The sequence below is a fragment of the Etheostoma spectabile genome, unplaced genomic scaffold, assembly GCF_008692095.1.
Source record: "Etheostoma spectabile isolate EspeVRDwgs_2016 unplaced genomic scaffold, UIUC_Espe_1.0 scaffold00004818, whole genome shotgun sequence".
Taxonomy (NCBI): Eukaryota; Metazoa; Chordata; class Actinopteri; order Perciformes; family Percidae; genus Etheostoma; species Etheostoma spectabile.
In genome coordinates this window covers 4,612-30,996 of record NW_022603195.1, presented here as the reverse complement: position 1 = coordinate 30,996, position 26,385 = coordinate 4,612, and the positions used below count along the sequence as shown (strand labels likewise).

Genomic DNA, 26,385 nt, shown 5'->3' with positions numbered 1-26,385 from the left:
TTAGTCACAACTGTCGTTGGGGCAACTGTTGCAGCTGTCGTTGGGGCAGCGGCTGCAGCTGTGGATGGGGCAGCGGTGGCAGCTATTGTTGGGGCAGGTGTTGCAGCTGTCGTCGGGGCAGGTGTTGCAGCTGTCGTCGGGGCAGAGGTGGCAGCTGTAGTTGGGGCAACTGTTGCAGCTGTCGTTGGGGCAGCGGATGCAGCTGTTGTTGGGGCAGCTGTTGCAGCTGTTGTTCGGGCAACGGTGGCAGCTGTTGTCAGGGCAGCGGTTGCAGCTGTAGTTGGAGCAGTAGTGGCAGCTGTAGTTGGGGTAACAGTGGCAGCTGTAGTTGGGGCAGCGGTTGCAGCTGTAGTTGGGGCAGCAGTAGCAACTGTAGTTGGGGCAACTGTTACAGCTGTTGGGGCAGCTGTTGCAGCTGTAGTTGGGGCAACTGTGGCAGCTGTAGTTGGGGCAGCTGTTGCAGCTGTCGTCGGGGCAGCAGTAGCAGCTGTCGTTGGGGCAACTATTGCAGCTGTTGTTCGGGCAGTGGTTGCAGCTGTAGTTGGGGCAGCTGTTGCAGCTGTCGTTGGGGCAGCGGTGGCAGCTGTAGTTGGGGCAAATGTGGCAGCTTTAGTTGGGGCAGCTGTAGTTGGGGCAGGGGTTGCAGCTGTTGTTGGGGCAGCGGTGGCAGCTGTTGTTGGGGCAGCGGTTGCAGCTGTTGATGGGGCAGCGGTGGAAGCTGTTGTTGGGGCAGCGGTGGAAGCTGTTGTTGGGGCAGCTGTTGTTGGGGCAGTGGTGGCAGCTGTTGATGAGGCAGCGGTGGCAGTTGTTGTTGGGGCAGGTGTTGCAGCTGTTGTTGGGGCAGCGGTGGCAGCTGTTGTTGGGGCAGCGGTGGCAGCTGTGGTTGGGGCAGCGGTGGCAGCTGTTGTTTGGGCAGCTGTTGCAGCTGTTGTCGGGGCAATTGTTGCAGCTGTCGTTGGGGCAGCGATGGCAGCTGTTGTTGGGGCAGCGGTCTTTGGGGCAGCGGTGGCAGCTGTTGTTGGGGCAGGTGTTGCAGCTGTTGTTGGGGAAGCGGTGGCAGCTGTGGTTGGGGCAGCGGTGGCAGCTGTTGTTGGGGCAGCTGTTGCAGCTGTTGTCGGGGCAGCTGTTGCAGCTGTTGTCGGGGCAATTGTTGCAGCTGTCGTTGGGGCAGCGATGGCAGCTGTTGTTGGGGCAGCGGTGGCAGCTGTGGTTGGGGCAGCGGTGGCAGCTGTTGTCGGGGCAGCTTTTGCAACTGTCGTTGGGGCAGCGGTGGCAGCTGTTGTTGGGGCAGCGGTGGCAGCTGTCGTTGGGGCAGCGGTCGCAGCTGTTGGGGCAGCAGTGGCAGCTGTTGTTTTGGCAGCTGTTGTTGGGGCAGCGGTGGCAGCTGTTGTTGGGGCAGATGTTGCAGCTGTTGTCAAGGCAGCAGTTGCAGCTGTCGTTGGGGCAGCGGTGGCAGCTGTCGTAGGGGCAGCTGTTGCAGCTGTTGTTGGGGCAGCAGAGGCAGCTGTAGTTGGGGCAGCGGTCGCAGCTGTTGGGACAGCGGTCGCAGCTGTTGGGGCAGCAGTGGCAGCTGTCGTTTTGGCAGCTGTTGTTGGGGCAGCGGTGGCAGCTGTTGTTGGGGCAGATGTTGCAGCTGTTGTCAAGGCAGCAGTTGCAGCTGTCGTTGGGGCAGCGGTGGCAGCTGTCGTAGGGGCAGCTGTTGCAGCTGTTGTTGGGGCAGCAGAGGCAGCTGTAGTTGGGGCAGCGGTGGAAGCTGTTGTTGGGGCAGCGGTGGCAGCTGTTGTTGGGGCAGCAGTGGCAGCTGTTGTTGGGGCAGCGGTGGCAGCTGTTGTCGGGGCGGCGGTGGCAGCTGTGGTTGGGGCAGTGGTGGCAGCTGTTGTTGGGGCGGCGGTGGCAGCTGTGGTTGGGGCAGCGGTGGCAGCTGTTGTCGGGGCAGCTGTTGCAGTTGTTGTGGGGCAGCTGTTGCAGCTGTTGCTCGAGCAGCGGTGGCAACTGTTGTCGGGGCAGCGGTTGCAGCTGTAGTTGGGGTAGAGGTTGCAGCTGTCGTCAGGGCAACTGTTGCAGCTGTTGTTGGGGCATCAGTCACAACTGTCGTTGGGGCAGCGGTCGCCGTTGTTGTTGGGGCAGCAGTGGCAGCTGTCGTTGGGGCAGCTGTTGCAGCTGTTTTTGGGGCAGCGGTCGCAGCTGTGGTTGGGGCAGCGGTGGCAGCTGTTGTCGGGGCAGCTGTTGCAGCTGTTGTCGGGGCAGCGGTCGCCGCTGTTGTTGGGGCAGCAGTGGCAGCTGTCGTTGGGGCAGCTGTTGCAGCTGTTGTTGGGGCAGCGGTGGCAGCTGTCGTTGGGGCAGCTGTTGTTGGGGCAGCGGTGGCAGCTGTTGTTGGGGCAGATGTTGCAGCTGTTGTTGGGGCAGATGTTGCAGCTGTTGTCAAGGCAGCAGTTGCAGCTGTCATTGGGGCAGCGGTTGCAGCTGTCGTTGGGGCAGCTGTTGTTGGGGCAGCGGTGGCAGCTGTTGTTGCGGCAGATGTTGCAGCTGTTGTCAAGGCAGCAGTTGCAGCTGTCGTTGGGGCAGCGGTGGGAGCTGTCGTAGGGGCAGCTGTTGCAGCTGTTGTTGGGGCAGCGGTGGAAGCTGTTGTTGGGGCGGCGGTGGCAGCTGTGGTTGGGGCAGTGGTGGCAGCTGTTGTTGGGGCGGCGGTGGCAGCTGTGGTTGGGGCAGCGGTGGCAGCTGTTGTCGGGGCAGCTGTTGCAGTTGTTGTCGGGGCAGCTGTTGCAGCTGTTGCTCGAGCAGCGGTGGTAACTGTTGTCGGGGCAGCGGTTGCAGCTGTAGTTTGGGTAGAGGTTGCAGCTGTCGTCGGGGCAACTGTTGCAGCTGTTGTTGGGGCAGCAGTCACAACTGTCGTTGGGGCAGCGGTCGCCGCTGTTGTTGGGGCAGCGGTCGCCGCTGTTGTTGGGGCAGCAGTGGCAGCTGTCGTTGCGGCAGCTGTTGCATCTGTCGTTGGGGCAGCGGTCGCAGCTGTGGTTGGGGCCTTGGTGGCAGCTGTTGTCGGGGCAGCTGTTGCAGCTGTTGTCGGGGCAGCTGTTGCAGCTGTTGTTCGGGCAGCAGTCACAACTGTCGTTGGGGCAACTGTTGCAGCTGTTGTTGGGGCAGCAGTCACAACTGTCGTTGGGGCAGCGGTCGCAGCTGTTGTTGGGGCAGCGGTGGCACCTGTCGTTGGGGCAGCTGTTGCAGCTGTTGTTGGGGCAGCAGAGGCAGCTGTAGTTGGGGCAGCGGTCGCCGCTGTTGTTGGGGCAGCAGTGGCAGCAGTCGTTGGGGCAGCGGTCGCAGCTGTTGTTGGGGCAGCGGTCGCCGCTGTTGTTGGGGCAGCAGTGGCAGCTGTCGTTGGGGCAGCTGTTGCAGCTGTTGTTGGGGCAGCGGTGGCAGCTGTGGTTGGGGCCTTGGTGGCAGCTGTTGTCGGGGCAGCTGTTGCAGCTGTTGTCGGGGCAGCTGTTGCAGCTGTTGTTCGGGCAGCAGTCACAACTGTCGTTGGGGCAACTGTTGCAGCTGTTGTTGGGGCAGCAGTCACAACTGTCGTTGGGGCAGCGGTCGAAGCTGTTGTTGGGGCAGCGGTAGCAGCTGTCGTTGGGGCAGCTGTTGCAGCTGTTGTTGGGGCAGCAGAGGCAGCTGTAGTTGGGGCAGCGGTCGCCGCTGTTGTTGGGGCAGCAGTGGCAGCAGTCGTTGGGGCAGCGGTCGCAGCTGTTGTTGGGGCAGCGGTCGCCGCTGTTGTTGGGGCAGCAGTGGCAGCTGTCGTTGGGGCAGCTGTTGCAGCTGTTGTTGGGGCAGCGGTGGCAGCTGTCGTTGGGGCAGCTGTTGTTGGGGCAGCGGTGGCAGCTGTTGTTGCGGCAGATGTTGCAGCTGTTGTCAAGGCAGCAGTGGCAGCTGTCAGTGGGGCAGCGGTGGCAGCTGTTGTAGGGGCAGCTGTTGCAGCTGTTGTTGGGGCAGCAGAGCCAGCTTTAGTTGGGGCAGCGGTTGAAGCTGTTGTTGGGGCAGCGGTGGCAAGCTGTTGTTGGGGCAGCGGTGGCCGCTGTTGCTCGAGCAGCGGTGGCAACTGTTGTCGGGGCAGCGGTTGCAGCTGTAGTTGGGGTAGAGGTTGCAGCTGTCGTCGGGGCAACTGTTGAAGCTGTTGTTGGGGCAGCAGTAACAACTGTCGTTGGGGCAGCGGTCGCAGCTGTTGTTGGGGCAGCGGTCGCCGCTGTTATTGGGGCAGCAGTGGCAGCTGTTGTTGGGGCAGCTGTTGCAGCTGTTGTTGGGGCAGCGGTGGCAGCTGTCGTTGGGGCAGCTGTGGTTGGGGCGGCGGTGGCAGCTGTGGTTGGGGCAGCGGTGGCAGCTGTTGTCGGGGCAGCTGTTGCAGTTGTTGTCAGGGAAGTGGTGGCAGCTGTCGTAGGGGCAACTGTGGCAACTGTTGTCGGGGCAGCGGTTGCAGCTGTCGTCGGGGCAACTGTTGCAGCTGTTGTTGGGGCAGCAGTCACAACTGTCGTTGGGGCAGCGGTGGCAGCTGTTGTTGGGGCAGCGGTGGCAGCTGTCGTTGGGGCAACTGTTGCAGCTGTTGTTGGGGCAGCAGTCACAATTGTCATTGGGGCAGCGGTTGCAGCTGTTGTTGGGGCAGCGGTGGCAGCTGTAGTTGGGGCAAAGGTGGCAGCTGTTGTTGGGGCAGCGGTGGCAGCTGTCGTTGGGGAAGCGGTGGCAGCTGTTGTCGGGGCAGCTTTTGCAGCTGTTGTTGGGGCAGCGGTGCAGCTGTTGTTCGAGCAACTGTGGCAGCTGTTGTTAGGGCAGCGGTGGCAGCTGTAGTTGGGGCAGCTGTCGTTGGGGCAGCGGTGGCAGCTGTAGTTCGGGCAACTGTTGCAGCGTTGTTGGGGCAGCGGTAGCAGCTGTCGTTGAGGCAACTGTTGCAGCTGTTGTTGGGGCAGCAGTCACAACTGTCGTTGGGCAGCGGTCGCAGCTGTTGTTGGGGCAGCGGTGGCAGCTGTAGTTGGGGCAGCTCTTGCAGCTGTTGTTGGGGCAGCGGTTGCAGCTGTCGTTGGGGCAGCTGTTGTTGGGTAGAAGCGGCAGCTGTAGTTGGGGCAGCTGTTGCAGCGTTTTCAGTTGTTGGTTGGGCAACTGTTGCAGCTGTTGTGGGGCAGCGGTTGTTGGTTCAGCGGTTGCAGATGTTTTTGGGCAGCGGTGGCAGATGTTGTCGGGGCAGGTGTGCAGTTGTTGTTGGGGCAGTGGTGGCAGCTGTCGTTTGGGCAACTGTTGCAGCTGTGTTGGGCAGCAGTCACAACTGTCGTTAGGGCAGCGGTCCTAGTTGTTGTTTGGGCAGCGGTGGCAGCTTGTTGTTGGGGCAGCGGTGGCAGCTGTCGTTGGGGCAGCGGTGGCAGCTGTCGATGGGCAGCGGGGCAGCTGTCGGTGGGCAGCGGTTGAAGTGTCGTTGCAGCTGTGGTTGGGGCAGCGGTGGCAGCTGTTGTCGGGGCAGCTGTTGCAGTTGTTGTCAGGGAAGTGGTGGCAGCTGTCGTAGGGGCACTGTGGCAACTGTTGTCGGGGCAGCGGTTGCAGCTGTCGTCGGGGCAACTGTTGCAGCTGTTGTTGGGGCAGCAGTCACAACTGTCGTTGGGGCAGCGGTGGCAGCTGTTGTTGGGGCAGCGGTGGCAGCTGTCGTTGGGGCAACTGTTGCAGCTGTTGTTGGGGCAGCAGTCACAATTGTCATTGGGGCAGCGGTTGCAGCTGTTGTTGGGGCAGCGGTGGCAGCTGTAGTTGGGGCAAAGGTGGCAGCTGTTGTTGGGGCAGCGGTGGCAGCTGTCGTTGGGGAAGCGGTGGCAGCTGTTGTCGGGGCAGCTTTTGCAGCTGTTGTTGGGGCAGCGGTGGCAGCTGTTGTTCGAGCAACTGTTGCAGCTGTTGTTAGGGCAGCGGTGGCAGCTGTAGTTGGGGCAGCTGTCGTTGGGGCAGCGGTGGCAGCTGTAGTTCGGGCAACTGTTGCAGCTGTTGTTGGGGCAGCGGTAGCAGCTGTCGTTGAGGCAACTGTTGCAGCTGTTGTTGGGGCAGCAGTCACAACTGTCGTTGGGGCAGCGGTCGCAGCTGTTGTTGGGGCAGCGGTGGCAGCTGTAGTTGGGGCAGCTCTTGCAGCTGTTGTTGGGGCAGCGGTTGCAGCTGTCGTTGGGGCAGCTGTTGTTGGGGTAGAAGCGGCAGCTGTAGTTGGGGCAGCTGTTGCAGCGTTTTCAGTTGTTGTTTGGGCAACTGTTGCAGCTGTTGTTGGGGCAGCGGTTGTTGGTTCAGCGGTTGCAGATGTTTTTGGGGCAGCGGTGGCAGATGTTGTCGGGGCAGGTGTTGCAGTTGTTGTTGGGGCAGTGGTGGCAGCTGTCGTTTGGGCAACTGTTGCAGCTGTTGTTGGGGCAGCAGTCACAACTGTCGTTAGGGCAGCGGTCCTAGTTGTTGTTTGGGCAGCGGTGGCAGCTGTCGTTGGGGCAGCGGTGGCAGCTGTCGTTGGGGCAGCGGTGGCAGCTGTCGATGGGGCAGCGGTGGCAGCTGTCGTTGGGGCAGCGGTTGAAGCTGTCGTTGGGGCAGCGGTGGCAGCTGTCGTTGGGGCAGCGGTGGCAGCTTTTGTTGGGGCAGCAGTCACAACTGTCGTTGGGGCAGCGGTCGCAACTGTTGATGGGGCAGCTGTCGTTGGGGCAGCTGTTGCAGCTGTTGTTGGGGCAGCGGTTGCAGCTGTAGTTCGGGCAGCGGTTGGAGCTGTTGTCGCGGCAGCGGTGGCAGCTGTCGTTGGGGAAGCGGTGGCAGCTGTTGTTCGGGCAGGTGTTGAAGCTGTTGTTGGGGCAGCGGTGGCAGTTGTCATTGGGGCAACTGTTGCAGCTGTTGTTCGGGCAACTGTTGCAGCTGTTGTTGGGGAAGCAATCACAACTGTCGTTGGGGCAGCTGTTGTTGGGGCAGCGGTGGCAGCTGTCGTTGGGGCAGCGGTGGCAGATGTTGTTGGGGCAGCGGTGGCAGCTGTTGTTGGGGCAGCGGTGGCAGCAGTTGTTGGGGCAGCTGTTGTCAGGGAAGTGGTGGCAGCTGTCGTAGGGGCAACTGTTGCAGCTGTTGTTGGGGCCGCAGTCACAACTGTCGTTGGGGCAGCGGTGGGAGCTGTTGTTGCGGCCACGGTGGCAGCTGTTGTTGGGGCAGCGGTGGCAGCTGTGTTTTGGGCAACTGTTGCAGCTGTTGTTTGGGCAAGAGTCACAACTGTTGTTTGGGCAGCGGTGGCAGCTGTTTTTGGGGCAGCGGTGGCAGCTGTCGTTGGGGCAGCAGTCACAACTGTCGTTGGGGCAGCGGTCGCAACTGTTGTTGGGGCAGCGGTGGCAGCTGATGTCGGGGCAGCTGTTGCAGCTGTTGTTGGGGAAGCGGTGGCAGCTGTTGTCGGGGCAGCTGTTGCAGCTGTTGTTGGGGCAGCGGTGGCAGCTGTCGTTGGGGCAGCGGTGGCAGCTGTTGTTCGAGCAACTGTTGCAGCTGTTGTTAGGGCAGCGGTGGCAGCTGTAGTTGGGGCAGCTGTCGTTGGGGCAGCGGTGGCAGCTGTAGTTCGGGCAACTGTTGCAGCTGTTGTTGGGGCAGCGGTAGAAGCTGTCGTTGGGGCAACTGTTGCAGCTGTATTTGGTGCAGCAGTCACAACTGTCGTTGGGGCAGCGGTGGCAGCTGTAGTTGGGGCAGCTCTTGCAGCTGTTGTTGGGGCAGCGGTTGCAGCTGTCGTTGGGGCAGCTGTTGTTGGGGCAGAAGCGGCAGCTGTCGTTGGGGCAGCTGTTGTTGGGGCAGAAGCGGCAGCTGTAGTTGGGGCAGCTGTTGCAGCTTTTGTTGGGGCAGCTGTGGCAGCTGTTGTTGGGGCAGCGGTTGCAGCTGTCGTTGGGGCAGCTGTTGTTGTGGCAGAAGCGGCAGCTGTCGTTGGGGCAGCGGTTGTTGGGGTAGAAGCGGCAGCTGTAGTTGGGGCAGCTGTTGCAGCTGTCGTTGGGGCAGCAGTGGCAGCTGTTGTTTGGGCAACTGTTGCAGCTGTTGTTGGGGCAGCGGTTGTTGGGGCAGCGGTTGCAGATGTTTTTGGGGCAGCGGTCGCAGATGTTGTCGGGGCAGGTATTGCAGCTGTTGTTGGGGCAGTGGTGGCAGCTGTCGTTGGGGCAACTGTTGCAGCTGTTGTTGGGGCAGCAGTCCCAACTGTCGTTGGGGCAGCGGTCCTAGTTGTTGTTTGGGCAGCGGTGGCAGCTGTCGTTGGGGCAGCGGTGGCAGCTGTCGTTGGGGCAGCGGTGGCAGCTGTCGATGGGGCAGCGGTGGCAGCTGTCGTTGGGGCAGCGGTTGAAGCTGTCGTTGGGGCAGCGGTGGCAGCTGTCGTTGGGGCAGCTGTGGCAGCTTTTGTTGGGGCAGCAGTCACAACTGTCGTTGGGGCAGCGGTCGCAACTGTTGATGGGGCAGCGGTGGCAGCTGTTGTTGGGGCAGCTGTTGCAGCTGTTGTTGGGGCAGCGGTTGCAGCTGTAGTTCGGGCAGCGGTTGGAGCTGTTGTTGGGGCAGCGGTGGCAGCTGTTGTTGGGACAGTGGTTGAAGCTGTCGTTGGGGCAGCGGTGGCAGCTGTTGTTGGGGCAGGTGTTGCAGCTGTCGTCCGGGCAGCGGTGGCAGCTGTAGTTGGGGCAACTGTTGCAGCTGTCGTTGGGGCAGCGGTGGCAGCTGTTGTTGGGGCAGGGGTTGCAGCTGTCGTTGGGGCAGCTGTTGAAACTGTTGTTGGGGCAGCGGTTGTAGTTGTTATGAGAGCATTACACCCATTGGTTCTACAACAGGACGAACCGCTGACGGTACCAATACTTTCCAAGAAAGGTAAGGTACCCAGGTTGTCAGCATCCTCACACACGTTTGTGGATGCACAGCCCAAGGCTGGAGCAGAGGTGGACCCACTCGTCACTGTAGAGGAAAATCAATGTTTCACTTTGCATCTGCTACTTTTGTCTATAAGCTTATTTCAGAAAGAAATAGTCATGTCATTCACTTGATTCAAAGGAGCAATACCACAATGTAAAAATATGTGTGAAGTGTCAGTCGTAGTACTTTTTTCATATACTTTTTATAGTGTTACATTTTTACATATTATTTACATCACTTGGATTAGGACGGATTAACTGATTGAGGTGGAGCTAATTTTAACATCTTTACTCACTGTTGGCTGTGATTATCATACCATAAACTCCTAATCTGTAAACTAACAAGTCACTTTAACTATCATACAAATATAGTGCAGTAAAAAGTACAATATCTTCCACTGTAATGTGTTGGATTATCTCTATAACGTATATGTCTCTATACTTCAAGGTAGTAAAACATATTTTTTTAATTATGTATGATAAAGACTCACCAGTTGCTTTAAAGCAGCGGATCTCCGCTCCTTTACATTGCACTGTAGAAGTGCATTGAGAGGTGAGAGGGTCACAAATGAAGCACTCTAGTCTGTTCACCGCCTGAGCAGCAGGGACTGAAAGAGAAAAGAACAAAATTGAGGAAGGGAGAACAGTTACAGTCAGTTTTCCAAAATAAACATTGAACGTGTCACAAGATGGCAGGATGTCCTATCTATTTCATTTCTTCTTATCCCAAAGTTGTTCCAAGCAATATCGCGGTCTCTGTAGACAGCCCAGACAGTGTTTCAGGATTTGGGGGTGGGGTTGGGAGGTTAGTGTGCGTGCACATGAAGGGCGGTGTGGGGAGTGGAGGAGAGAAAAGCGTGAAGAGGGAGTAAGCGAGAGGAGATCTGTCCTAGGATGCAGCGAGCTAGCCTCCGTTTTGTTTGACAATACTTTGAACGTCAACAAGAAGTGTCGTAACCCAACATCGCTTAGAGCACCTTTAAAGTTACTCATACTATGCTGATTTTCTAATTCATAACTGTGATTAGAGATTGTACCAGAAAAGGTTGACATGGTTTAATTTTTCAAAAAACATTTTTGTTGAACTGCACGTTGCTGCTGCTCCTCTTTTCACCCTGTGTGTTGAGCTCTCTGTTTTAGCTACAGAGTGAGGCATCACACTTCTGTTCCATCTTTATTAGAAGTCACACATGCTCAGTACCTAGGTAAGGACTACTAGCCAGTCAGAAGCAGAGTATGAGGGCCCTGACAGTACCTAGGTAAGGACTACTAGCCAGTCAGAAGCAGAGTATGAGGGCGTGCCACGGTAGCAGCTAGGCGAGCAACATAACGTCTTACAGTGACGCACGTTTGTCTCTGAAGTACAGGCTGGACTACAATACAGCTGTTTGGAGCAGTTTGTGAACAGTGTTTTCTGTCTTTAGATGGTAAGTCCCATTGTGGACTTTGGGCTTTTTCACTTTGTAAATCTCTAACATGCACAAAAAAGATGTAAAGAAGCAACGTGTCCCTCTGTACTTACAAGGTAGAGTTCCAGTGTTGCAGTTGTCTGTGTTGCAGCACTCAGCAGATGCAACTGCACTCCTAACACCCAAGTTGACTGAAAATGTCTGAAGGCCTGGGAATTGACAAAGGGAGGACGCTGCACACCCCTTGTTGATTTGCTCTACTGTAGTTCCAGATGTAATAACTAAAGAATCAAAAGTTCAGTCTGTTAATGTTGACGGAGAGCACACATAGATCACAGTCCACATATTTAAATGAGAAGTACTAGATGACAAAGAAATGACTACCTTGAATGGAAGCTGTTATACAAGACGTCTCTGAGGAACATGTTACTGGTGCTGTGGTTGAACAGTTCTGAGTTGTACAAGTTTGACACTGAAGTGCTCCCGCTGCAATGGGGAGAAAAACAGTCAACGGTGATCACATCTCAAATGTTAAATCTAATTTCTGATTCTAAATGACACAAGGTTGTAAAAGTTATAAATGCTTTAACCCTCGTGTTGTCTTCCCGTCAAGATTGAAAATCAACACTTTTGTTGACGCTTTTTATCACAGTTTTTAACTTTTTCTTACGTTTTTGTCTCTTTTTTCAACACTTGACCTTTTTTCTCAATGTTTGTCACTTTTTTGGACGTTTAACACTACGTAACACTAACTTATTAACTTTAGTTTACAATTACTTTTGGAATTTATTTATTTTTATTTTATTAATTTATTTGACAGGGACAATGTACATTAATTAACATTGCTGTAAATGCACCAGAATTAGCCAAAAGGCTGTTTTTCATCGGTTGTCCCTGGACAGATCTTAGAATTGTCTCCCTAAAAACAACAACAATAAGAAGATTACAGTCAACAATACAAATATAAAAAGTAGTAAAACAGATAAAACTCTTCAAATCTGGCTGATAAATTCAGTATACAAATGTAATACAGACATTAGGAAAAAAATACAAATAAATTATACTACACATTGACACAATACAAAACACAAGTGGCAACACGGTTGGGTTGAGTGAAAATAAAATTCTTATTAATGGTCAATAAACCTAATTTTTAGTAAAATATACCTGATGTTTGAGTTAGAAAAACAGAAATTAGGAATTATAATATTATATAAAATTAAAGGAATGGATGTTGATGATAATCACAGACTGGAATATGTCAACTTTTACTCAACACTATTTCAAAACCACTTCAATTTGTTTTCAAATGCTAGAAAATTGAATAAGACGCCCCAAAATTTATGAAAGTAGAGATTTGTACTTGCCAAAGAGCGTTGTGTGGAATCAATCATGTTATTTTCGATAATTAAAAAGAACATTGATATAGGAAAACAGGTCAATTTGACCCGAGGACAACATGAGGGTTAAATGTCTAAAATGCACCAAAAGGCTCTTTACTTTTGCACAATTGTACAGAAAAGTCTTGTCATGTATGTATATTGCAAATATAATGTACGCAATGGTATATGTATTGAATGTAATTCATATCATTTTCCTATTTTGTTATATTTCTTATTTTAAACTGTCTGTATCTGTTTCCTACTTCTTCAGACTGCTTCTGTTACTTCTGAACAGTAACATGTAAATTTACCCGCTTGGGATTAAGTTTTATCATATCTATAATTATTAGGATATGAAATTTGTCTCTGTCAATTAACTAAATCATCTGGTGATATAAACAGTGCAATTTAAAATCCTAAAATATAGTTCTGGTAAAATTAATAACCAGAATCTATTGTACCTGCAGTAACAATATTGTAAGAATATGTAAAGTTACCCGTGCTGGAGAGCGCCCAGATGAGAGTCAGAGAAAGGATCAGCTTCATCATGATGAACAGGTAAGTACTGAAGAGGAGTTTTCCTGATGGAGATTCTACGCCTTCACAGCACGGCTACGCTTTATATACTGTTCAGAGGAATACATGTACGACACGTAACACATGCGTAAAGATCTCAGGAATTGGGTGTGTTCCCATCTTTTATTACAAGAAGACCATTCAGACGCTCATCCCTTTTGTTATTTGAAAAGAACATCATTACACCTTTCCACACCCTTTTTCAATGTCAATGCCAATAATGAGTAGGTACCTCATCCTAAATGTAGACTTGTTTCTGATAAGGAATGTGTTTTCTACTTATCTAGTTACCCTTTACCAATGCAGTATGTCAGACCGGTTTTTTGTTTTGAGTTATTTTAATTGTTCTGAGTAGGAGGGAAAAGTCTGACACACAATAAAGAAATGTTTCAAATTTTATTATCCTATCACTGACTTCCCATGTGCTTCTTGTTTTTCATGGAAATTCTTTATTAGGAATAATCCCTTGAGATGTGACATCTCGTTTTTGAGGGGGTCCTTAAAGGCAAAAAATATATACAGTACATTCACATTTAGACAAAACAATTAACAAAACAGCTTGAGGGGACTTAATAAAAAAAAACATACACCCCGAACATACACACATACTGACAAACAAAAACCAAAGCTCTCCATCACACCAAAATCACCCATATCCTCCCCATTCCAACCAATAAATATCAAACAGTAAAACAGTTAAAGTTATTGATATAGAAAGTTTGAGACAGATGAATAAATAAAATACTATACATAGGTTATGTACAAATACACACACATAAACATACAAACATGCACACATACATATACACAGTTACTTACACAGATATATTCACACACATACATACTGTACATGGACATACATATACATACAAACAAACAAAAATATAAAAAATACAACAACAAAAAAAGAAAAATCAAGTATAAGTATGAACATCAAGTATGAGAAAAACAATTGCAGCTTGTTTTCAAATAATTATAACATCTTAAACTGGTGACATTTTTCATCACATACAATGTTGTGAAACTTGCAACCCTTTTGTTCAGTCCGTTCAATGATGCCACTACTTGTCTAGACTGCATTGCTTCCCATTGTAAGTTAAATTTAGAACTAGTCATTTAACTTCGGAATGTGCCAGATTTTTTGGCCTGACAAGATCTCCAACATTGAACTTTACAAGAAAACGTGTTGCTCCACCATCCGTGTTGAGGATGGAGCAGGGACGCCTAAAGATGGACACCACCTGGAAAAAGAAAACCTGGGAGACCCAAAACCACCTGTTACAGAACTGTGACCAGAGCGCTGGAACAGATGAACCCGTCCTGGGGAGAGGCCCACCATGCTGCCAGGGACCCAATGCAATGCAGAATGCTCATTAAAGCCTTATGTAGCATAGGGGATGACCAACTGTATCTTTTTATGTACCACGCTGTTTTCTATATTTGTGTTAGATTTAGATTTTTGGAAATCAAAGAAGCTTACACCGTAAAAACTGTTACTTAGATATACACTACCGTTCAAAAGTTTGGGGTCACGTTGAAATGTCCTCATTTTTGAAGGAAAAGCACTGTACTTTTCAATGAAGATAACTTTAAACTTAACTTTGAAGAAATACACTCTATACATTGCTAATGTGGTAAATGACTATTCTAGCTGCAAATGTCTGGTTTTTGGTGCAATATCTACATAGGTGTATAGAGGCCCATTTCCAGCAACTATCCCTCCAGTGTTCTAATGGTACAATGTGTTTGCTCATTGGCTCAGAAGGCTCATTGATGATTAGAAAACCCTTGTGCAATCATGTTCACACATCTGAAAACAGTTTAGGTCGTTACAGAAGCTACAAAACTGACCTTCCTTTGAGCAGATTGAGTTTCTGGAGCATCACATTTGTGGGGTCAATTAAACGCTCAAAATGGCCAGAAAAAGAGAACTTTCATCTGAAACTCGACAGACTATTCTTGTCCTTAGAAATGAAGGCTATTCCATGCGAGACATTGCTAAGAAATTGAAGATTTCCTACAACGGTGTGTACTACTCCCTTCAGAGGACAGCACAAACAGGCTCTAACCAGAGTAGAAAAAGAAGTGGGAGGCCGCGTTGCACAACTGAGCTAGAAGATAAGTACATTAGAGTCTCTAGTTTGAGAAACAGACGCCTCACAGATTCCCAACTGGCATCTTCATTAAATAGTACCCGCAAAACACCAGTGTCAACATCTACAGTGAAGAGGCGGCTGCGGGATTCTGGGCTTCAGGGCAGAGTGGCAAAGAAAAAGCCATATCTGAGACTGGCCAGTAAAAGAAAAAGATTAAGATGGGCAAAAGAACACAGACATTGGACAGAGGAAGACTGGAAAAAAGTGTTGTGGACGGATGAATCCAAGTTTGAGGTGTTGGATCACAAAGAAGAACGTTTGTGAGACGCAGAACAAATGAAAAGATGCTGGAAGAATGCCTGACGCCATCTGTTAAGCATGGTGGAGGTAATATGATGGTCTGGGTTGCTTTGGTGCTGGTAAGGTGGGAGATTTGTACAGGGTAAAAGGGATTCTGAATAAGGAAGGCTATCTCCATTTTGCAACGCCATGCCATACCCAGTGGACAGCGCTTGATTGGAGCCAATTTCATCCTACAACAGGACAATGACCCAAACACACCTCCAAATGTGCAAGAACTATTTAGAGCAGAAGCAGGCAGCTGGTATTCTATCGGTAAAGGAGTGGCCAGCGCAGTCACCAGATCTGAACCCCATTGAGCTGTTGTGGGAGCAGCTTGACCGTATGGTACGCAAGAAGTGCCCATCCAACCAATCCAACTTGAAGGAGCTGCTTCTGGAAGCGTGGGGTGCAATTTCTCCAGATTACCTCAACAAATGAACAGCTAGAATGGCAAAGGTCTGCAATGCTGTAATTGCTGCAAATGGAGGATTCTTTGACGAAAGCAAAGTTTGATGTAAAAAAAATCTTATTTCAAATACAAATCATTATTTCTAACCTTGTCAATGTCTTGACTCTATTTTCTATTCATTTCACAACGTATGGTGGTGAATAAGTGTGACTTTTCAGGAAAACACAAAATTGTTTGGGTGACCCCAAACTTTTGAACGGTAGTGTAACTTAAAAAATTAAGAAATTTTCCAACCACTTTTTGTTAAACTTGGACTTAGACTTAGACTTCTCTTTATTGATCCTTTTGGGATGACTCCCGCGAGGAAATTGAAAGTTCCAGCAACAGTTTTAGCAAGAAAAAAGAAATGAAAAGAAATAAAAAATAGATAAAAAAGACAGTATAAAGACAACAAAATAACAATAATAACAACAATAAGAACATTCGTCAAATAAACAAAGAAAAGACCATACATTTTTATTAAAGTGTCAGTGTTTTAGTGATAAAATGACCAGGTGTGAATTTAAGTCCAGGTGTGTGTATGTATGTATGTGTACTGTACTGTATGTATGCATGTATGTATGTATGTATGTATTGTTCTCTCTGCCCTATTTCTCCTCCCCCTAGTGAGGAGTTGTATAGCGGATGGCATTAGAGACAAAGGTGTCTTGAGTCTGTTGGTCCGGCACTTGGGGAGGAGCCGCCTTCCACTGAACTGCTCCTCTGGGTGCTGATGACGGTGTGCAGGGGGTGGCTGGCATGTCAGTAATGTCCAGCAGTTTGTCCAATGTCTTCCTCTCTGCCACCGTCACCAGTGAGTCCAGCTTCATGCCGACCACAGAGCCGGCCGCTGATCAGTTTATCCAGCCTGTGGGTGTCCTTCTTTGATATGCTGCCCCCCAGCACACCACAGTGTAGAAGAGGACACTGGTGACCACAGACTGGTAAAACATCAATAGCAGTTTGCTGCCGATGTTAAAGGAGCGCAGCCTCCTCAGGAAGTACAGCCGGCTCTGTGTCTTCCTGTACAGGTGGCTGCTGTTTGTTGTCCAGTCCAGTTTGCTGCCCAGCCACAGCCCGAGGTATTTGTATGATTCAACTGCCTCCACCTCAACTCCCTTAGCAGCGGACGGTCGTGGTCTGGTCTGGACCTCCCAAAATCAACGACAAGCTCCTCGTCTTAGAGGTGTTGAGCTGTAGGCAGTTAGTGCGACACCAGAGAGCAAAGTCCCCCACCAGACTCCGATACTCCTCCTCCCTGTCACCCTGATACACCAAACGATGGCTGTGTCATCTGCGTACTTCTGTATGTGGCACAGCTCTGTGTTGTAACAGAAGTCCGAGGTGTACAGGGTGAAGAGAAGAGGGGCCAGCACTGTGCCCTGGGGGCTCCAGGGCTGCTGACCACAGTTCAGACATGATGTCCTTCAGCCTGACGTATGTGGCCTGTCAGTTTAGCGAACATCTTGTTTTTTAAGTAGGTAAAACTCAGTAATTAACTTTTTTGTATATGCTTTATTGATTAAATTCTACAAACAAAATAAAAAAATGAGTTTAACCATTGTCAAAATAGAGAGCATTTTAACAACAACACCTAATTTAATTAGGTGATTTAAAAGAAAAATGTATTTAAATAAAATCCTGCACTTATCTTTTTAATGTTGAAAAATTCTTTATTTCTGTTTAAAACTGTAATTTTCTTATATTACTTAATTAGCATTGTCATACATTTACCAAAGAAATGAGAGGTATTTGATTCCAGCATTTATTGAACAGGTATTGTTATTAGGGATGAGCGAGTACAGCATTTACTGTATCTGTATCTGTATCTTTTACCACATAATGATCTGTATCTGTATCCGTACTCGGACTGGGCGGGGCCTAACCCGGAAGTGGAAAGATTTAACCCGCAAGTGGGTCGGGTTGTCTTGAAATGGGCGGGGCTTAAACGGTATGTTATTTTAAGCATGCAATTGATATTGATATGATATGATTGATATGAAGTAAATTCTAATAAACAAGAGATATCATATTCAATATAACTTTCTTTTTTTAACTTTTAATTTTGCATGATCAGTGTGATTTTTTCTACAGATCAAATAGGCGATGCTGTTTCTCAGATCTGCATTGACTTTAATGAAGCCAGCTGACGGTAAAAAAAATAAAACATCTCGACGGCAGAGACGCAACGCGAGTCGCATACAAACCGAGCAGCATGTCAGAAACCCACGTTCACCAGAAATCTACTGGTTACTATGTAAGTACTACAAACCAAAGTAAAAAACAAACAGATATTGACTCGCATTACTCGTATAATACTTGTACTCTGCAAAAGTGCTTTATCCGTACCGGACACTCGTTTTAGGCGAGTATCCGGCTCATCCCTAATAATTATTATTATTATAATCATAACATTTGACTATTTTAAACATTACAGCTTAACAGTCAATGCATCATTTGACATCATTGTTTTAAATTGGCAGATTTTCCTTTTAAAACGTACTAGTTTACATACTAGAACATGTGATCTCAGCTTACTAACTGCAGCTTGATACAATAGCTTGTCTTTCAGTGAGTACATCGAAAATGACAGAGAAATGTTCATGAACAGAAATGATCACGGAAGTTAGTTTTCGACCCACAAAGTGCTTGAAAGGACTTCAGCTACAACTCAAGAATACGCTCATTAGGCCCAAAGAAACAAAACAGTCTTCAGTGCGAGGCCAACAATAACCTTTCACTTCAAGAAGCATGTTTTTGAGGCTTATTAACCTGCAGGTTGGTTTTGGGCGCAGTGCATTTGACTATTGGAATCTATTAAAAAGGGTGTACCCTTTGATGTTAATAAAAAAAGCACAAAATAGAAACAGCATTTGACTAAAAATAGACCATTTAAGTTTAATATTAGCTAACCATTTGAGCTTAGTGCACATTTGAAAACGCCTCGCGGCATCCTCACAATTGGTAAAGTTAACGTTAGACAAACAGAAACTGAGAACTATTTTAGCATGAGATAGAGAAAAATAGACATTCAATTTTGAGTACAATTTAAGTTTCACCGATATATATGGTTACTTACATATGTTTTGAAAAGAAATGCCGGCGAAATAACCACATGTCCAGCAGCAGGTCAGTCTCTACTAGCACACAAGTAAAAGTGGAAGTGTGATTTGTTTTTTTTTGTCACAAGGTTATAATTCTTGTTAAAAATCCACTATGAGATCATTTTTCTCTTGGAAAAAACACAAGTGGTCATATCCAGAACAACTTTCTTAATTGATTCAGGAATACATGTTTATCACAGAAAATAAGGAAAGGCCGTTGATTTTCAGATAGAAAAAATGTATATCATCCACATTACTTATTTTTGACTATTTGGTTAAAACAAACCCATATTTCTGATATAGAAATGTTTTGGAAATAGGTCAAATTAACAGAAGACTACAGGAAGGTTAAACTTTATTTGGACTGAAGCCAAATATGTGCGGGGCCCAGATGTTTGTTAGTGCTCCATTGATCGGTTCATTGTTATTAGCTTTTTAGATAAAAACACCACAGATAAGCCACAAACTGATGTTGTCTCATCAGAAAGTTTTATTACACAGCACAGTAGATGTAATCAGTTTACAATAAAATACAACATGTTATTGTTTTTGTGACAAAACAAAGAAGACATTGCAAAGAAAAATAATGATTATAATTATTTAAATAAATTATTTAAATTAATGTAAATGAACATTTAGTTATATCATCAAGTAACATTTATATTTGTATAATCTATTGAAAAAGTGTACTTTATTTTCAGATAACTGCAACGCTCGGACAAAGCATCCTCATTGTTCAATTACCCGAGGCCTGGACTACTAAGCCCGATTTTGACCTCTGTCCACTCATAAAAGTTAAAACATTAATGCTTTTCTTATTTAAAACATGCGGCTCTGGTAGATGTTTGCGATTGGTCATGCTGTGCATCTAACCGCCTCTTTTATGTGAACATGCCCATCGCTGGATTGGGAAACCCTGGGTTGATTGAACTAGTCATCGTCGTGACACAGCTTATGCAGGACCGCATTTGTATAGTTAGGTGAAGTCGGGTAACTGAAATAAATCCAGGGCATGTTGATCTTGACTTGTAGTTCAGGCCTATTATACCTTGTATGATGGGCATTTGATATGTGACTTCACATCGTATTCCAGATTATAATGTACAAAGGTTCCCATGTTTGAATGTATGACTGTCTATTACGTTGCTGCCAACTCGTCCCACTTCAGCTTCACACAGAATTCATCACCCTTTTTTCGCAATTTTAATTTTCCTGCAACTTGTCAAAGCCAAATAAAGATGGCAGTGAGCAACACACTTAAGTCACGGCTGCTTCTGGCGGCTTCATAGGTGGGTAGTCTCAGCTGTTTCTGTATTTTAACAGAAGGTAAACATAAGGAGTCCGAGCAGCAGATGGATCGTACCCAGTTGGATACATGAGGCTCCACTGGAAGGTTTTGGAGTCGTGGTTGATTGGGTAACAATGGCACCTGCTGGGGCAGCGGTTCCAGCTGTCGTCGGGGCAGCTGTTGCAGCTGTCGTCGGGGCAGCTGTTGCAGCTGTCGTCGGGGCAGCTGTTGCAGCTGTCGTCGGGGCAGCGGTTGGAGCTGTCGTTGGGGCAGCGCTGGCAGCTGTCGTTGGGGCAGCGGTTGGAGCTGTCGTTGGGGCAGCTGTTGCAGCTGTCGTCGGGGCAGCGGCGGCAGCTGTCGTCGGGGCAGCGGTTGCAGCTGTCGTCGGGCCAGCGGTGGCAGCTGTCGTCGGGGCAGCGGTGGCAGCTGTCGTCGGGGCAGCGGTGGCAGCTGTCGTCGGGGCAGCTGTTGCAGCTGTTGTCGGGGCAGCTGTTGCAGCTGTCGTTGGGGCAGCGGTTGGAGCTGTTGTCGGGGCAGCGGTGGCAGCTGTCGTCGGGGCAGCTGTTGCAGCTGTCGTCGGGCCAGCGGTTGCAGCTGTCGTCGGGGCAGCGGTGGCAGCTGTCGTCGGGGCAGAGGTGGCAGCTGTCGTCGGGGCAGCGGTGGCAGCTGTCGTCGGGGCAGCGGTGGCAGCTGTTGTTGGGGTAGCGGTTGCAGCTGTCGTTGGGGCAGCGGTTGCAGCTGTCGTCGGGGCAGCGGTGGCAGCTGTCGTCGGGGCAGCGGTGGCAGCTGTCGTTGGGGCAGCGGTGGCAGCTGTTGTTGGGGCAGCGGTGGCAGCTGTCGTTGGGGCAGCGGTGGCAGCTGTCGTTGGGGCAGCGGTGGCAGCTGTCGTTGGGGCAGCGGTGGCAGCTGTTGTTGGGGCAGCGGTGGCAGCTGTCGTTGGGGCAGCGGTTGCAGCTGTCGTTGGGGCAGCGGTGGCAGCTGTCGTTGGGGCAGCGGTTGCAGCTGTCGTTGGGGCAGCGGTGGCAGCTGTCGTTGGGGCAGCGGTTGCAGCTGTCGTTGGGGCAGCGGTGGCAGCTGTTGTTGGGGCAGCTGTTGCAGCTGTCGTTGGGGCAGCGGTGGCAGCTGTTGTTGGGGCAGCGGTTGCAGCTGTCGTTGGGGCAGGGTTGCAGCTGTTGTTGGGGCAGCGGTGGCAGCTGTTGTTGGGGCAGCGGTGGCAGCTGTTGTCTGGGAAGCGGTGGCAGCTGTTGTTGGGGCAGCTGTTGCAGCTGTTGTTAGGGCAGCTGTTGCAGCTGTGGTTGGGGCAGCTGTTGCAGCTGTCGTTGGGGCAGCGGTGTGGCAGCTGTTGTGGGGCAGGGGTTGCACGCTGTGGTGGGGCAGCGGTGGCAGCTGTTGTTGGGGCAGCGGTGGCAGCTGTTGTTGGGAAGCGGGGGCAGCTGTCGTGGGGCAGCGTGGCAGCTGTTGTTGGGGCAGCGGTTGCAGCTGTCGTTGGGGCAGCGTGGTGCAGTGTGTTGGGCCAGGGTGGCAGTGTTGTCTGGGAAGCGGTGGCAGCTGTTGTTGGGGCAGCTGTTGCAGCTGTTGTTAGGGCAGCTGTTGCAGCTGTGGTTGGGGGCAGCTGTTGGCAGCTGTCGTTGGGGCAGCGGTGGCAGCTGTTGTTGAGGCAGCTGGTGCAGCGGTCGTTGGGGCAGGGGTGGCAGCTGTGTTGAGGCAGCGGTTGCTGCTGTCGTTGGGGCAGGGGGTGGCAGCTGTTGTGAGGCAACGGTTGCAGCTGTTGTTGGGGCAGCGGTTGCAGCTGTCGTTGGGGCAGCTGTTGCAGCGGTGCGTGGGGCAGCGGTGGCAGCTGTCGTTGGGGCAGCGGTTGCAGCTGTTGTTGGGGCAGCTGTTGCAGCTGTCGTAGGGGCAGCAGTTGCAGCTGTCGTTGGGGCAGCTGTTGCAGCTGTCGTTGGGGCAGCAGTTGTAGTTGTTATGGGAGTATTACACCCAATGGTCCCACAACAAGACGAACCGCTGACGGAACCAACATTTTGCAAGAAAGGTAAGGTACCCAGGCTGCCAGCAGCTGCACACATGTTTGTGGATGCACAGCCCAAGGCTGGAGCAGAGGTGGACCCACTCGTCACTGTAGAGGAAAATCAATGTTTCACTTTGCAGCTGCTATTGTTGTCAATAAGCTTATTTCAGGCCGAAATATCCAGATCATTTCCTTGATTCAAATGAGCTGATATTTGGTATTTGAATCCCTTGATTCAAATACCACAATGTAAAAATATACGTAAAGTGTCAGACATAAAGTTCTTTTTATATATACTTGTATAGTGTTCAATTTTAACATTTAATTTATATCATTTGAATACGAACGCATTAATTGATTGAGGGGGTGCTAATGTTAACATCTTTACTCACTGTTGGCTGTGATTATCATACCATAAACTCCTAATCTGTAAACTAACAAGTCACTATAACTATCATATAAATGTAGTGCAGTAAAAAGTACAATATCTTCCTCTGTAATGTGTTGGATTATCTCTATAACGTACCATATATTAGACATGTTCAAAATTGTAGTTTCTTTACTTTCTTCCCCTGGTTGATTTATAATTTGGTTAAAATACTTTAGGGTAGTACGACACATTTTTTAAATTATTCACAATAAAGACTCACCAGTTGCTTTAAAGCAGTTGTTCTCCACTCCTCTACATTGCACTGTAGTGCATTGAGAGGTGAAAGGGTCACACACAACGCACTGTAGCAAGTTCACTGGCTGAGCAGCAGGGACTGAAAGAGAAAAGAACAAAATTGAGGAAGAGAGAACAGTTACAGTCATTGTTCCAAAATAAACATTGAACGTGTCACAAGATGGCAGGATGTCCCATCGATCTCATTTCTTGTTATCCCAAATGTGCTCCAAGCGATGTCACGGTTCTGTAGACAGCCAGGGTCCACATACGGCAATACAAACAAAATGCGCCAACGTACACCTCCAAACCTAACAGTGTTCCAGGATTTGGGGGTGGGGTTTTGGGGAGGGTAGTGCGCATGCACATGAAGGACAAAAAACATATTTTTGTGGAACTGCATTGCTGCAGCTCTTCTTTTTCACCCTCTCGTTTTAGCTACAGAGTGAGGCATCACAATTCTGTTCCATCTTTGTTGGAAGTCACACATGCTCAGTACCTAGATAAGGACTACTAGCCAGTCAGAACCAGAGTTTGCCTTTCGGAAGGAGGTGAGAGCTCTGAACAGGGACAGTGCATCATTACCATGCAACGTAGAGGGGGTCTTTGGGGCTGAGAACATAGCAGAGTTGTGGAGGCAACATTATTTTGACCTATTTAATTGTGTTAAAAGCGAACCGTATGAAGTTGGCCATGTTGTCAATAGTGAAACAGTTGGAATTACAGCCAATGAGATCCATCTAGCTTTTACACAGCTAGCTGACAATAAAGCTAGGATCAGATCAAATTACTGCAGAGCACCTGAAATGGGCCAGCCCGAAGGTTGCAGTTCTCCTTGCCATTTGTTTTACTGGCTTTATGTCTCATGGGGTGTTACCAGACTCTCTGTTGTCCATTACTTTGGTGCCATTTTGTGTCATTAAGGACAAAGCGGGAAAGGTGGGGAGTGTGGATAATTATAGACCTATTAGTTATTAGCTATTAGCTAGTGTATTATCAAAAGTCCTGGAAAGAATTTTATTAGATAGGTTGTGTGTTTATTTGTCTAGTTCAGATAACCAGTTTAGTTTCCAGGCAAAGCATGGTACTGATCTATGTATCTATGCACTTAAGGAAATGGTAGAAACCTACATTTATTGGTTTTGTTAATGCCTCCAAGGCTTTTGACCGAGTTAACCACCAAAAGCTGTTTTTAAAAATGAGCCAAAGAGGAGTACCGAATGGTATAATCAGGATCCTGGCTTTTTGGTATTCCAATCCGAGCATACAGATCAAATGGGGGATGTCATCTCTACTCCGTTTGGTGTTTGTAATGGCCTCCGTCAAGGGGGGATACTATCACCTCTTTAATATATACATGGATGACCTGTCTGACCAGCTAAGTCAGTGTAAGACAGGATGTATGATGGGTAACATGCTAGGGAACCATCTCATGTATGCAGATGACTTGGCTGTTGTCTCTCCTAGCAGTGCAGGGTTTCAGGAGCTGTTGAATACATGTTCCAATTATGGTGTTGAATATGAGGTGAAATAAAATGCCAAAAGAGTTTGGTTATGATCTGTAGAGTGAAAGAGGATAAGGACCTTATTTTTCCATCTTTCCATCTTGTGGGGCAAGTGCTAACTGTTGGTGCAAAATGAGGTGTTTGGGTCACATCTTGACAGATCAAATGTCAGATGATGAGGACATGTATAGGTAGCGTTGCATGTTATATATGCAGGCTAATATGCTTGCTAGGAAGTTCTCCTGGTGTTCTGATGCTGTCAAGATAAACCTCTTTAAAACATATTGTACTGCTTTTCACACGGTCCCCTTATGGGTCAAGTACAAAAAGGCAAGCTTCAATAAGCTGCGGGTAGCTTATATTGATTGTTAGAAAACCTAGGTGGTGTAGTGCAAGTGAATTGTTCTGTCAGGCAGGAGTAATTACTTTCTCCGCTTTACTGAGGAATTTGATGTATAAATGTATCGGTCGCTTGAATTCTTCTTGTAACTCTGTCATTTCACATCTGATTGACCCGAGGTTCAGTACTTTGCGATACCAGTCCCCCTTATGGGATTACTGGTATAGCTGTCTTATTTAATTGGTGTCTGTCTTATGTATCTGTATCTTTTTTGTTGTTGTTGTATTTTATGGGCCGTGAGTTTAATAATAAAGGGCGTGCCACGGTAGCAGCTACGAGAGCAACATAACGTGTTACAGTGAGGCACGTTTGTCTCTGAAGTAAAGGCTGGACTACAACAGAGCTGTTTGGAGCAGTTTGTGAACAGTGTTTTCTGTTGGAAATGGTAAGTCCCATTGTGGACTTTGGGCTTTTTCCCTTTGTAGACCTATAACATGCACAAAAATGATATATAACACTTTAAAGGAAATGGAAAAAGCCAAAAAGCATAATACGAGCACTGTAAATGAGCAACGTGTCCCTCTGTACTTACAAGGCAGAGTTGCTGCGTTGCAGTTGTCTGTGTTGCAGCACTCAGCAGATGCAACTGCACTCCTAACACCCAAGTTGACTGAAAATGTCTGCGTGCCTGTGGCTGGACAAAGGGAGGACGATGCACACGCCTTGAAGATTTGCTGTACTGGAGTTCCAGATGTAATTGCTAAAGAATCAAAAGTTCAGTTTGTTAATGTTGACGGAGAGCACACATAGATCACAGTCCACATATTTAAATGAGAAGTACTAGATGACAAAGAAATGACTACCTTGAATGGAAGCTGTTATACAAGACGTCTCTGAGGGACATGTTACTGGTGCTGTGGTTGAACACTGCTGAGTTGTACAAGTTTGACACTGAAGTGCTCCCGCTGCAATGGGGAGAAAAACATCTCAAATGTTAAATGTAATTTCTGATTCTAAATGACACAAGGTTGTAAAAGTTATAAATGCTTTAACCCTCGTGTTGTCTTCCCGTCAAGATTGAAAATCAACAATTTTGTTGACGCTTTTTATCAATGTTTTTAACTTTTTCTTACGTTTTTGTCTCTTTTTTCAACACTTGACCTTGATGTTTAACACTACGTAACACTTTCTTATTAACTTTAGTTTTACAGTTATTTTTGGAATTTATGGTCAATCAACCTAATTTTTAGTCAAATTAAAGGAATGGATTTTGATGGATAATCACAGACTGGAATATGTAAACTTTTACTCAATACTTTTTTCAAATGCTATAAAATTGAATAAGACGCCCCAAAATTAATGAAAGTAGAGATTTGTACTTGGCAAAGAGCGTTGTGTGGAATCAATCATGTTATTTTGGGGAATTAAAAAGAACATTGATATAGGAAAACACGTCAATTTGACCCGAGGACAACATGAGGTTAAATGTCTAAAATGCAGAAAAGTCTTGTCATGTATGTATATTGCAAATATAATGTACACAATGGTATATGTATTGAATGTAATTCATATCATTTTCCTATTTTGTTATATTTCTTATTTTAAACTGTCTGTATCTGTTTCCTACCTCTTCAGACTGCTTCTGTTACTTCTGTACAGTAACATGTAAATTTACCCGCTTGGATTAAGTTTTTATCATATCTATAATTATTAGGTCATTAAATTTGTCTTGATCAATTAACTTAATTATCTGGTAATATAAACAGTACAATTTAAAATCGTAAAATATAGTTCTGGTAAAATTAATAACCAGGCTCTATTGTACCTGCAGTAACAATATTGTGAGAATATGTAAAGTTACCCGTGCTGGAGAGCGCCCAGATGAGAGTCAGAGAAAGGATCAGCTTCATCATGATGAACAGGTAAGTACTGAAGAGGAGTTTTCCTGATGGAGATACTACACCTTCACAGCACGGCTACGCTTTATATACTGTTCAGGGGAATACATGTACGACTCATCACACATGCATAAAGATCTCAGGAATTGGGTGTGTTCACATCTTTTATTACAAGAAGACCATTCAGACGCTCATCCCTTTTGTTATTTGAAAAGAACATCATTAAAACACACCTTTCCACACCCTTTTTCAATGTTGGCAGTGTTAATGCCAATAGTAAGTACGTCGTACATCATCCTAAATTTAGACTTGTTTCTGATGGGGAATTTGTTTTCTACTTCTCTATTTACCCTTTACTAATGCAGTACGTCAGACAGGTTTGTTGTTTTGAGTCATTGTGATTATTCTGACAGGGAGGGACAAGTCTGACACACAAAGAAATGTCCTTACTCAAATTT

At 48.2% G+C, this 26,385-nt stretch overlaps 2 protein-coding genes across 2 annotated transcripts; both read right to left on the bottom strand.

Moving 5' to 3' along the window:
• On the bottom strand, window positions 1-1,783 carry LOC116677310 (gamma-gliadin-like; the record flags this gene model as incomplete). Its single annotated transcript, XM_032507875.1, has 4 exons — window positions 1-154; window positions 504-655; window positions 974-1,024; window positions 1,730-1,783. Coding segments are annotated over 4 exons (411 nt in total), but the record flags the coding sequence as incomplete, so codon positions are not given.
• A 3,378-nt stretch (window positions 1,784-5,161) lies between these two features.
• On the bottom strand, window positions 5,162-26,052 carry LOC116677309 (mucin-5AC-like). Its single transcript, XM_032507873.1, has 8 exons — window positions 25,891-26,052; window positions 24,893-24,994; window positions 24,622-24,789; window positions 22,171-22,284; window positions 21,133-21,628; window positions 20,009-20,178; window positions 9,359-9,475; window positions 5,162-5,268 (listed from the first exon to the last, which is right to left on the bottom strand). The coding sequence occupies exons 1-8, from the start codon at window positions 25,940-25,942 to the stop codon at window positions 5,162-5,164; spliced, it is 1,326 nt and encodes a 441-aa protein (XP_032363764.1). The 5' UTR covers window positions 25,943-26,052.
• Between the last annotated feature and the right edge of the window lie 333 nt (window positions 26,053-26,385).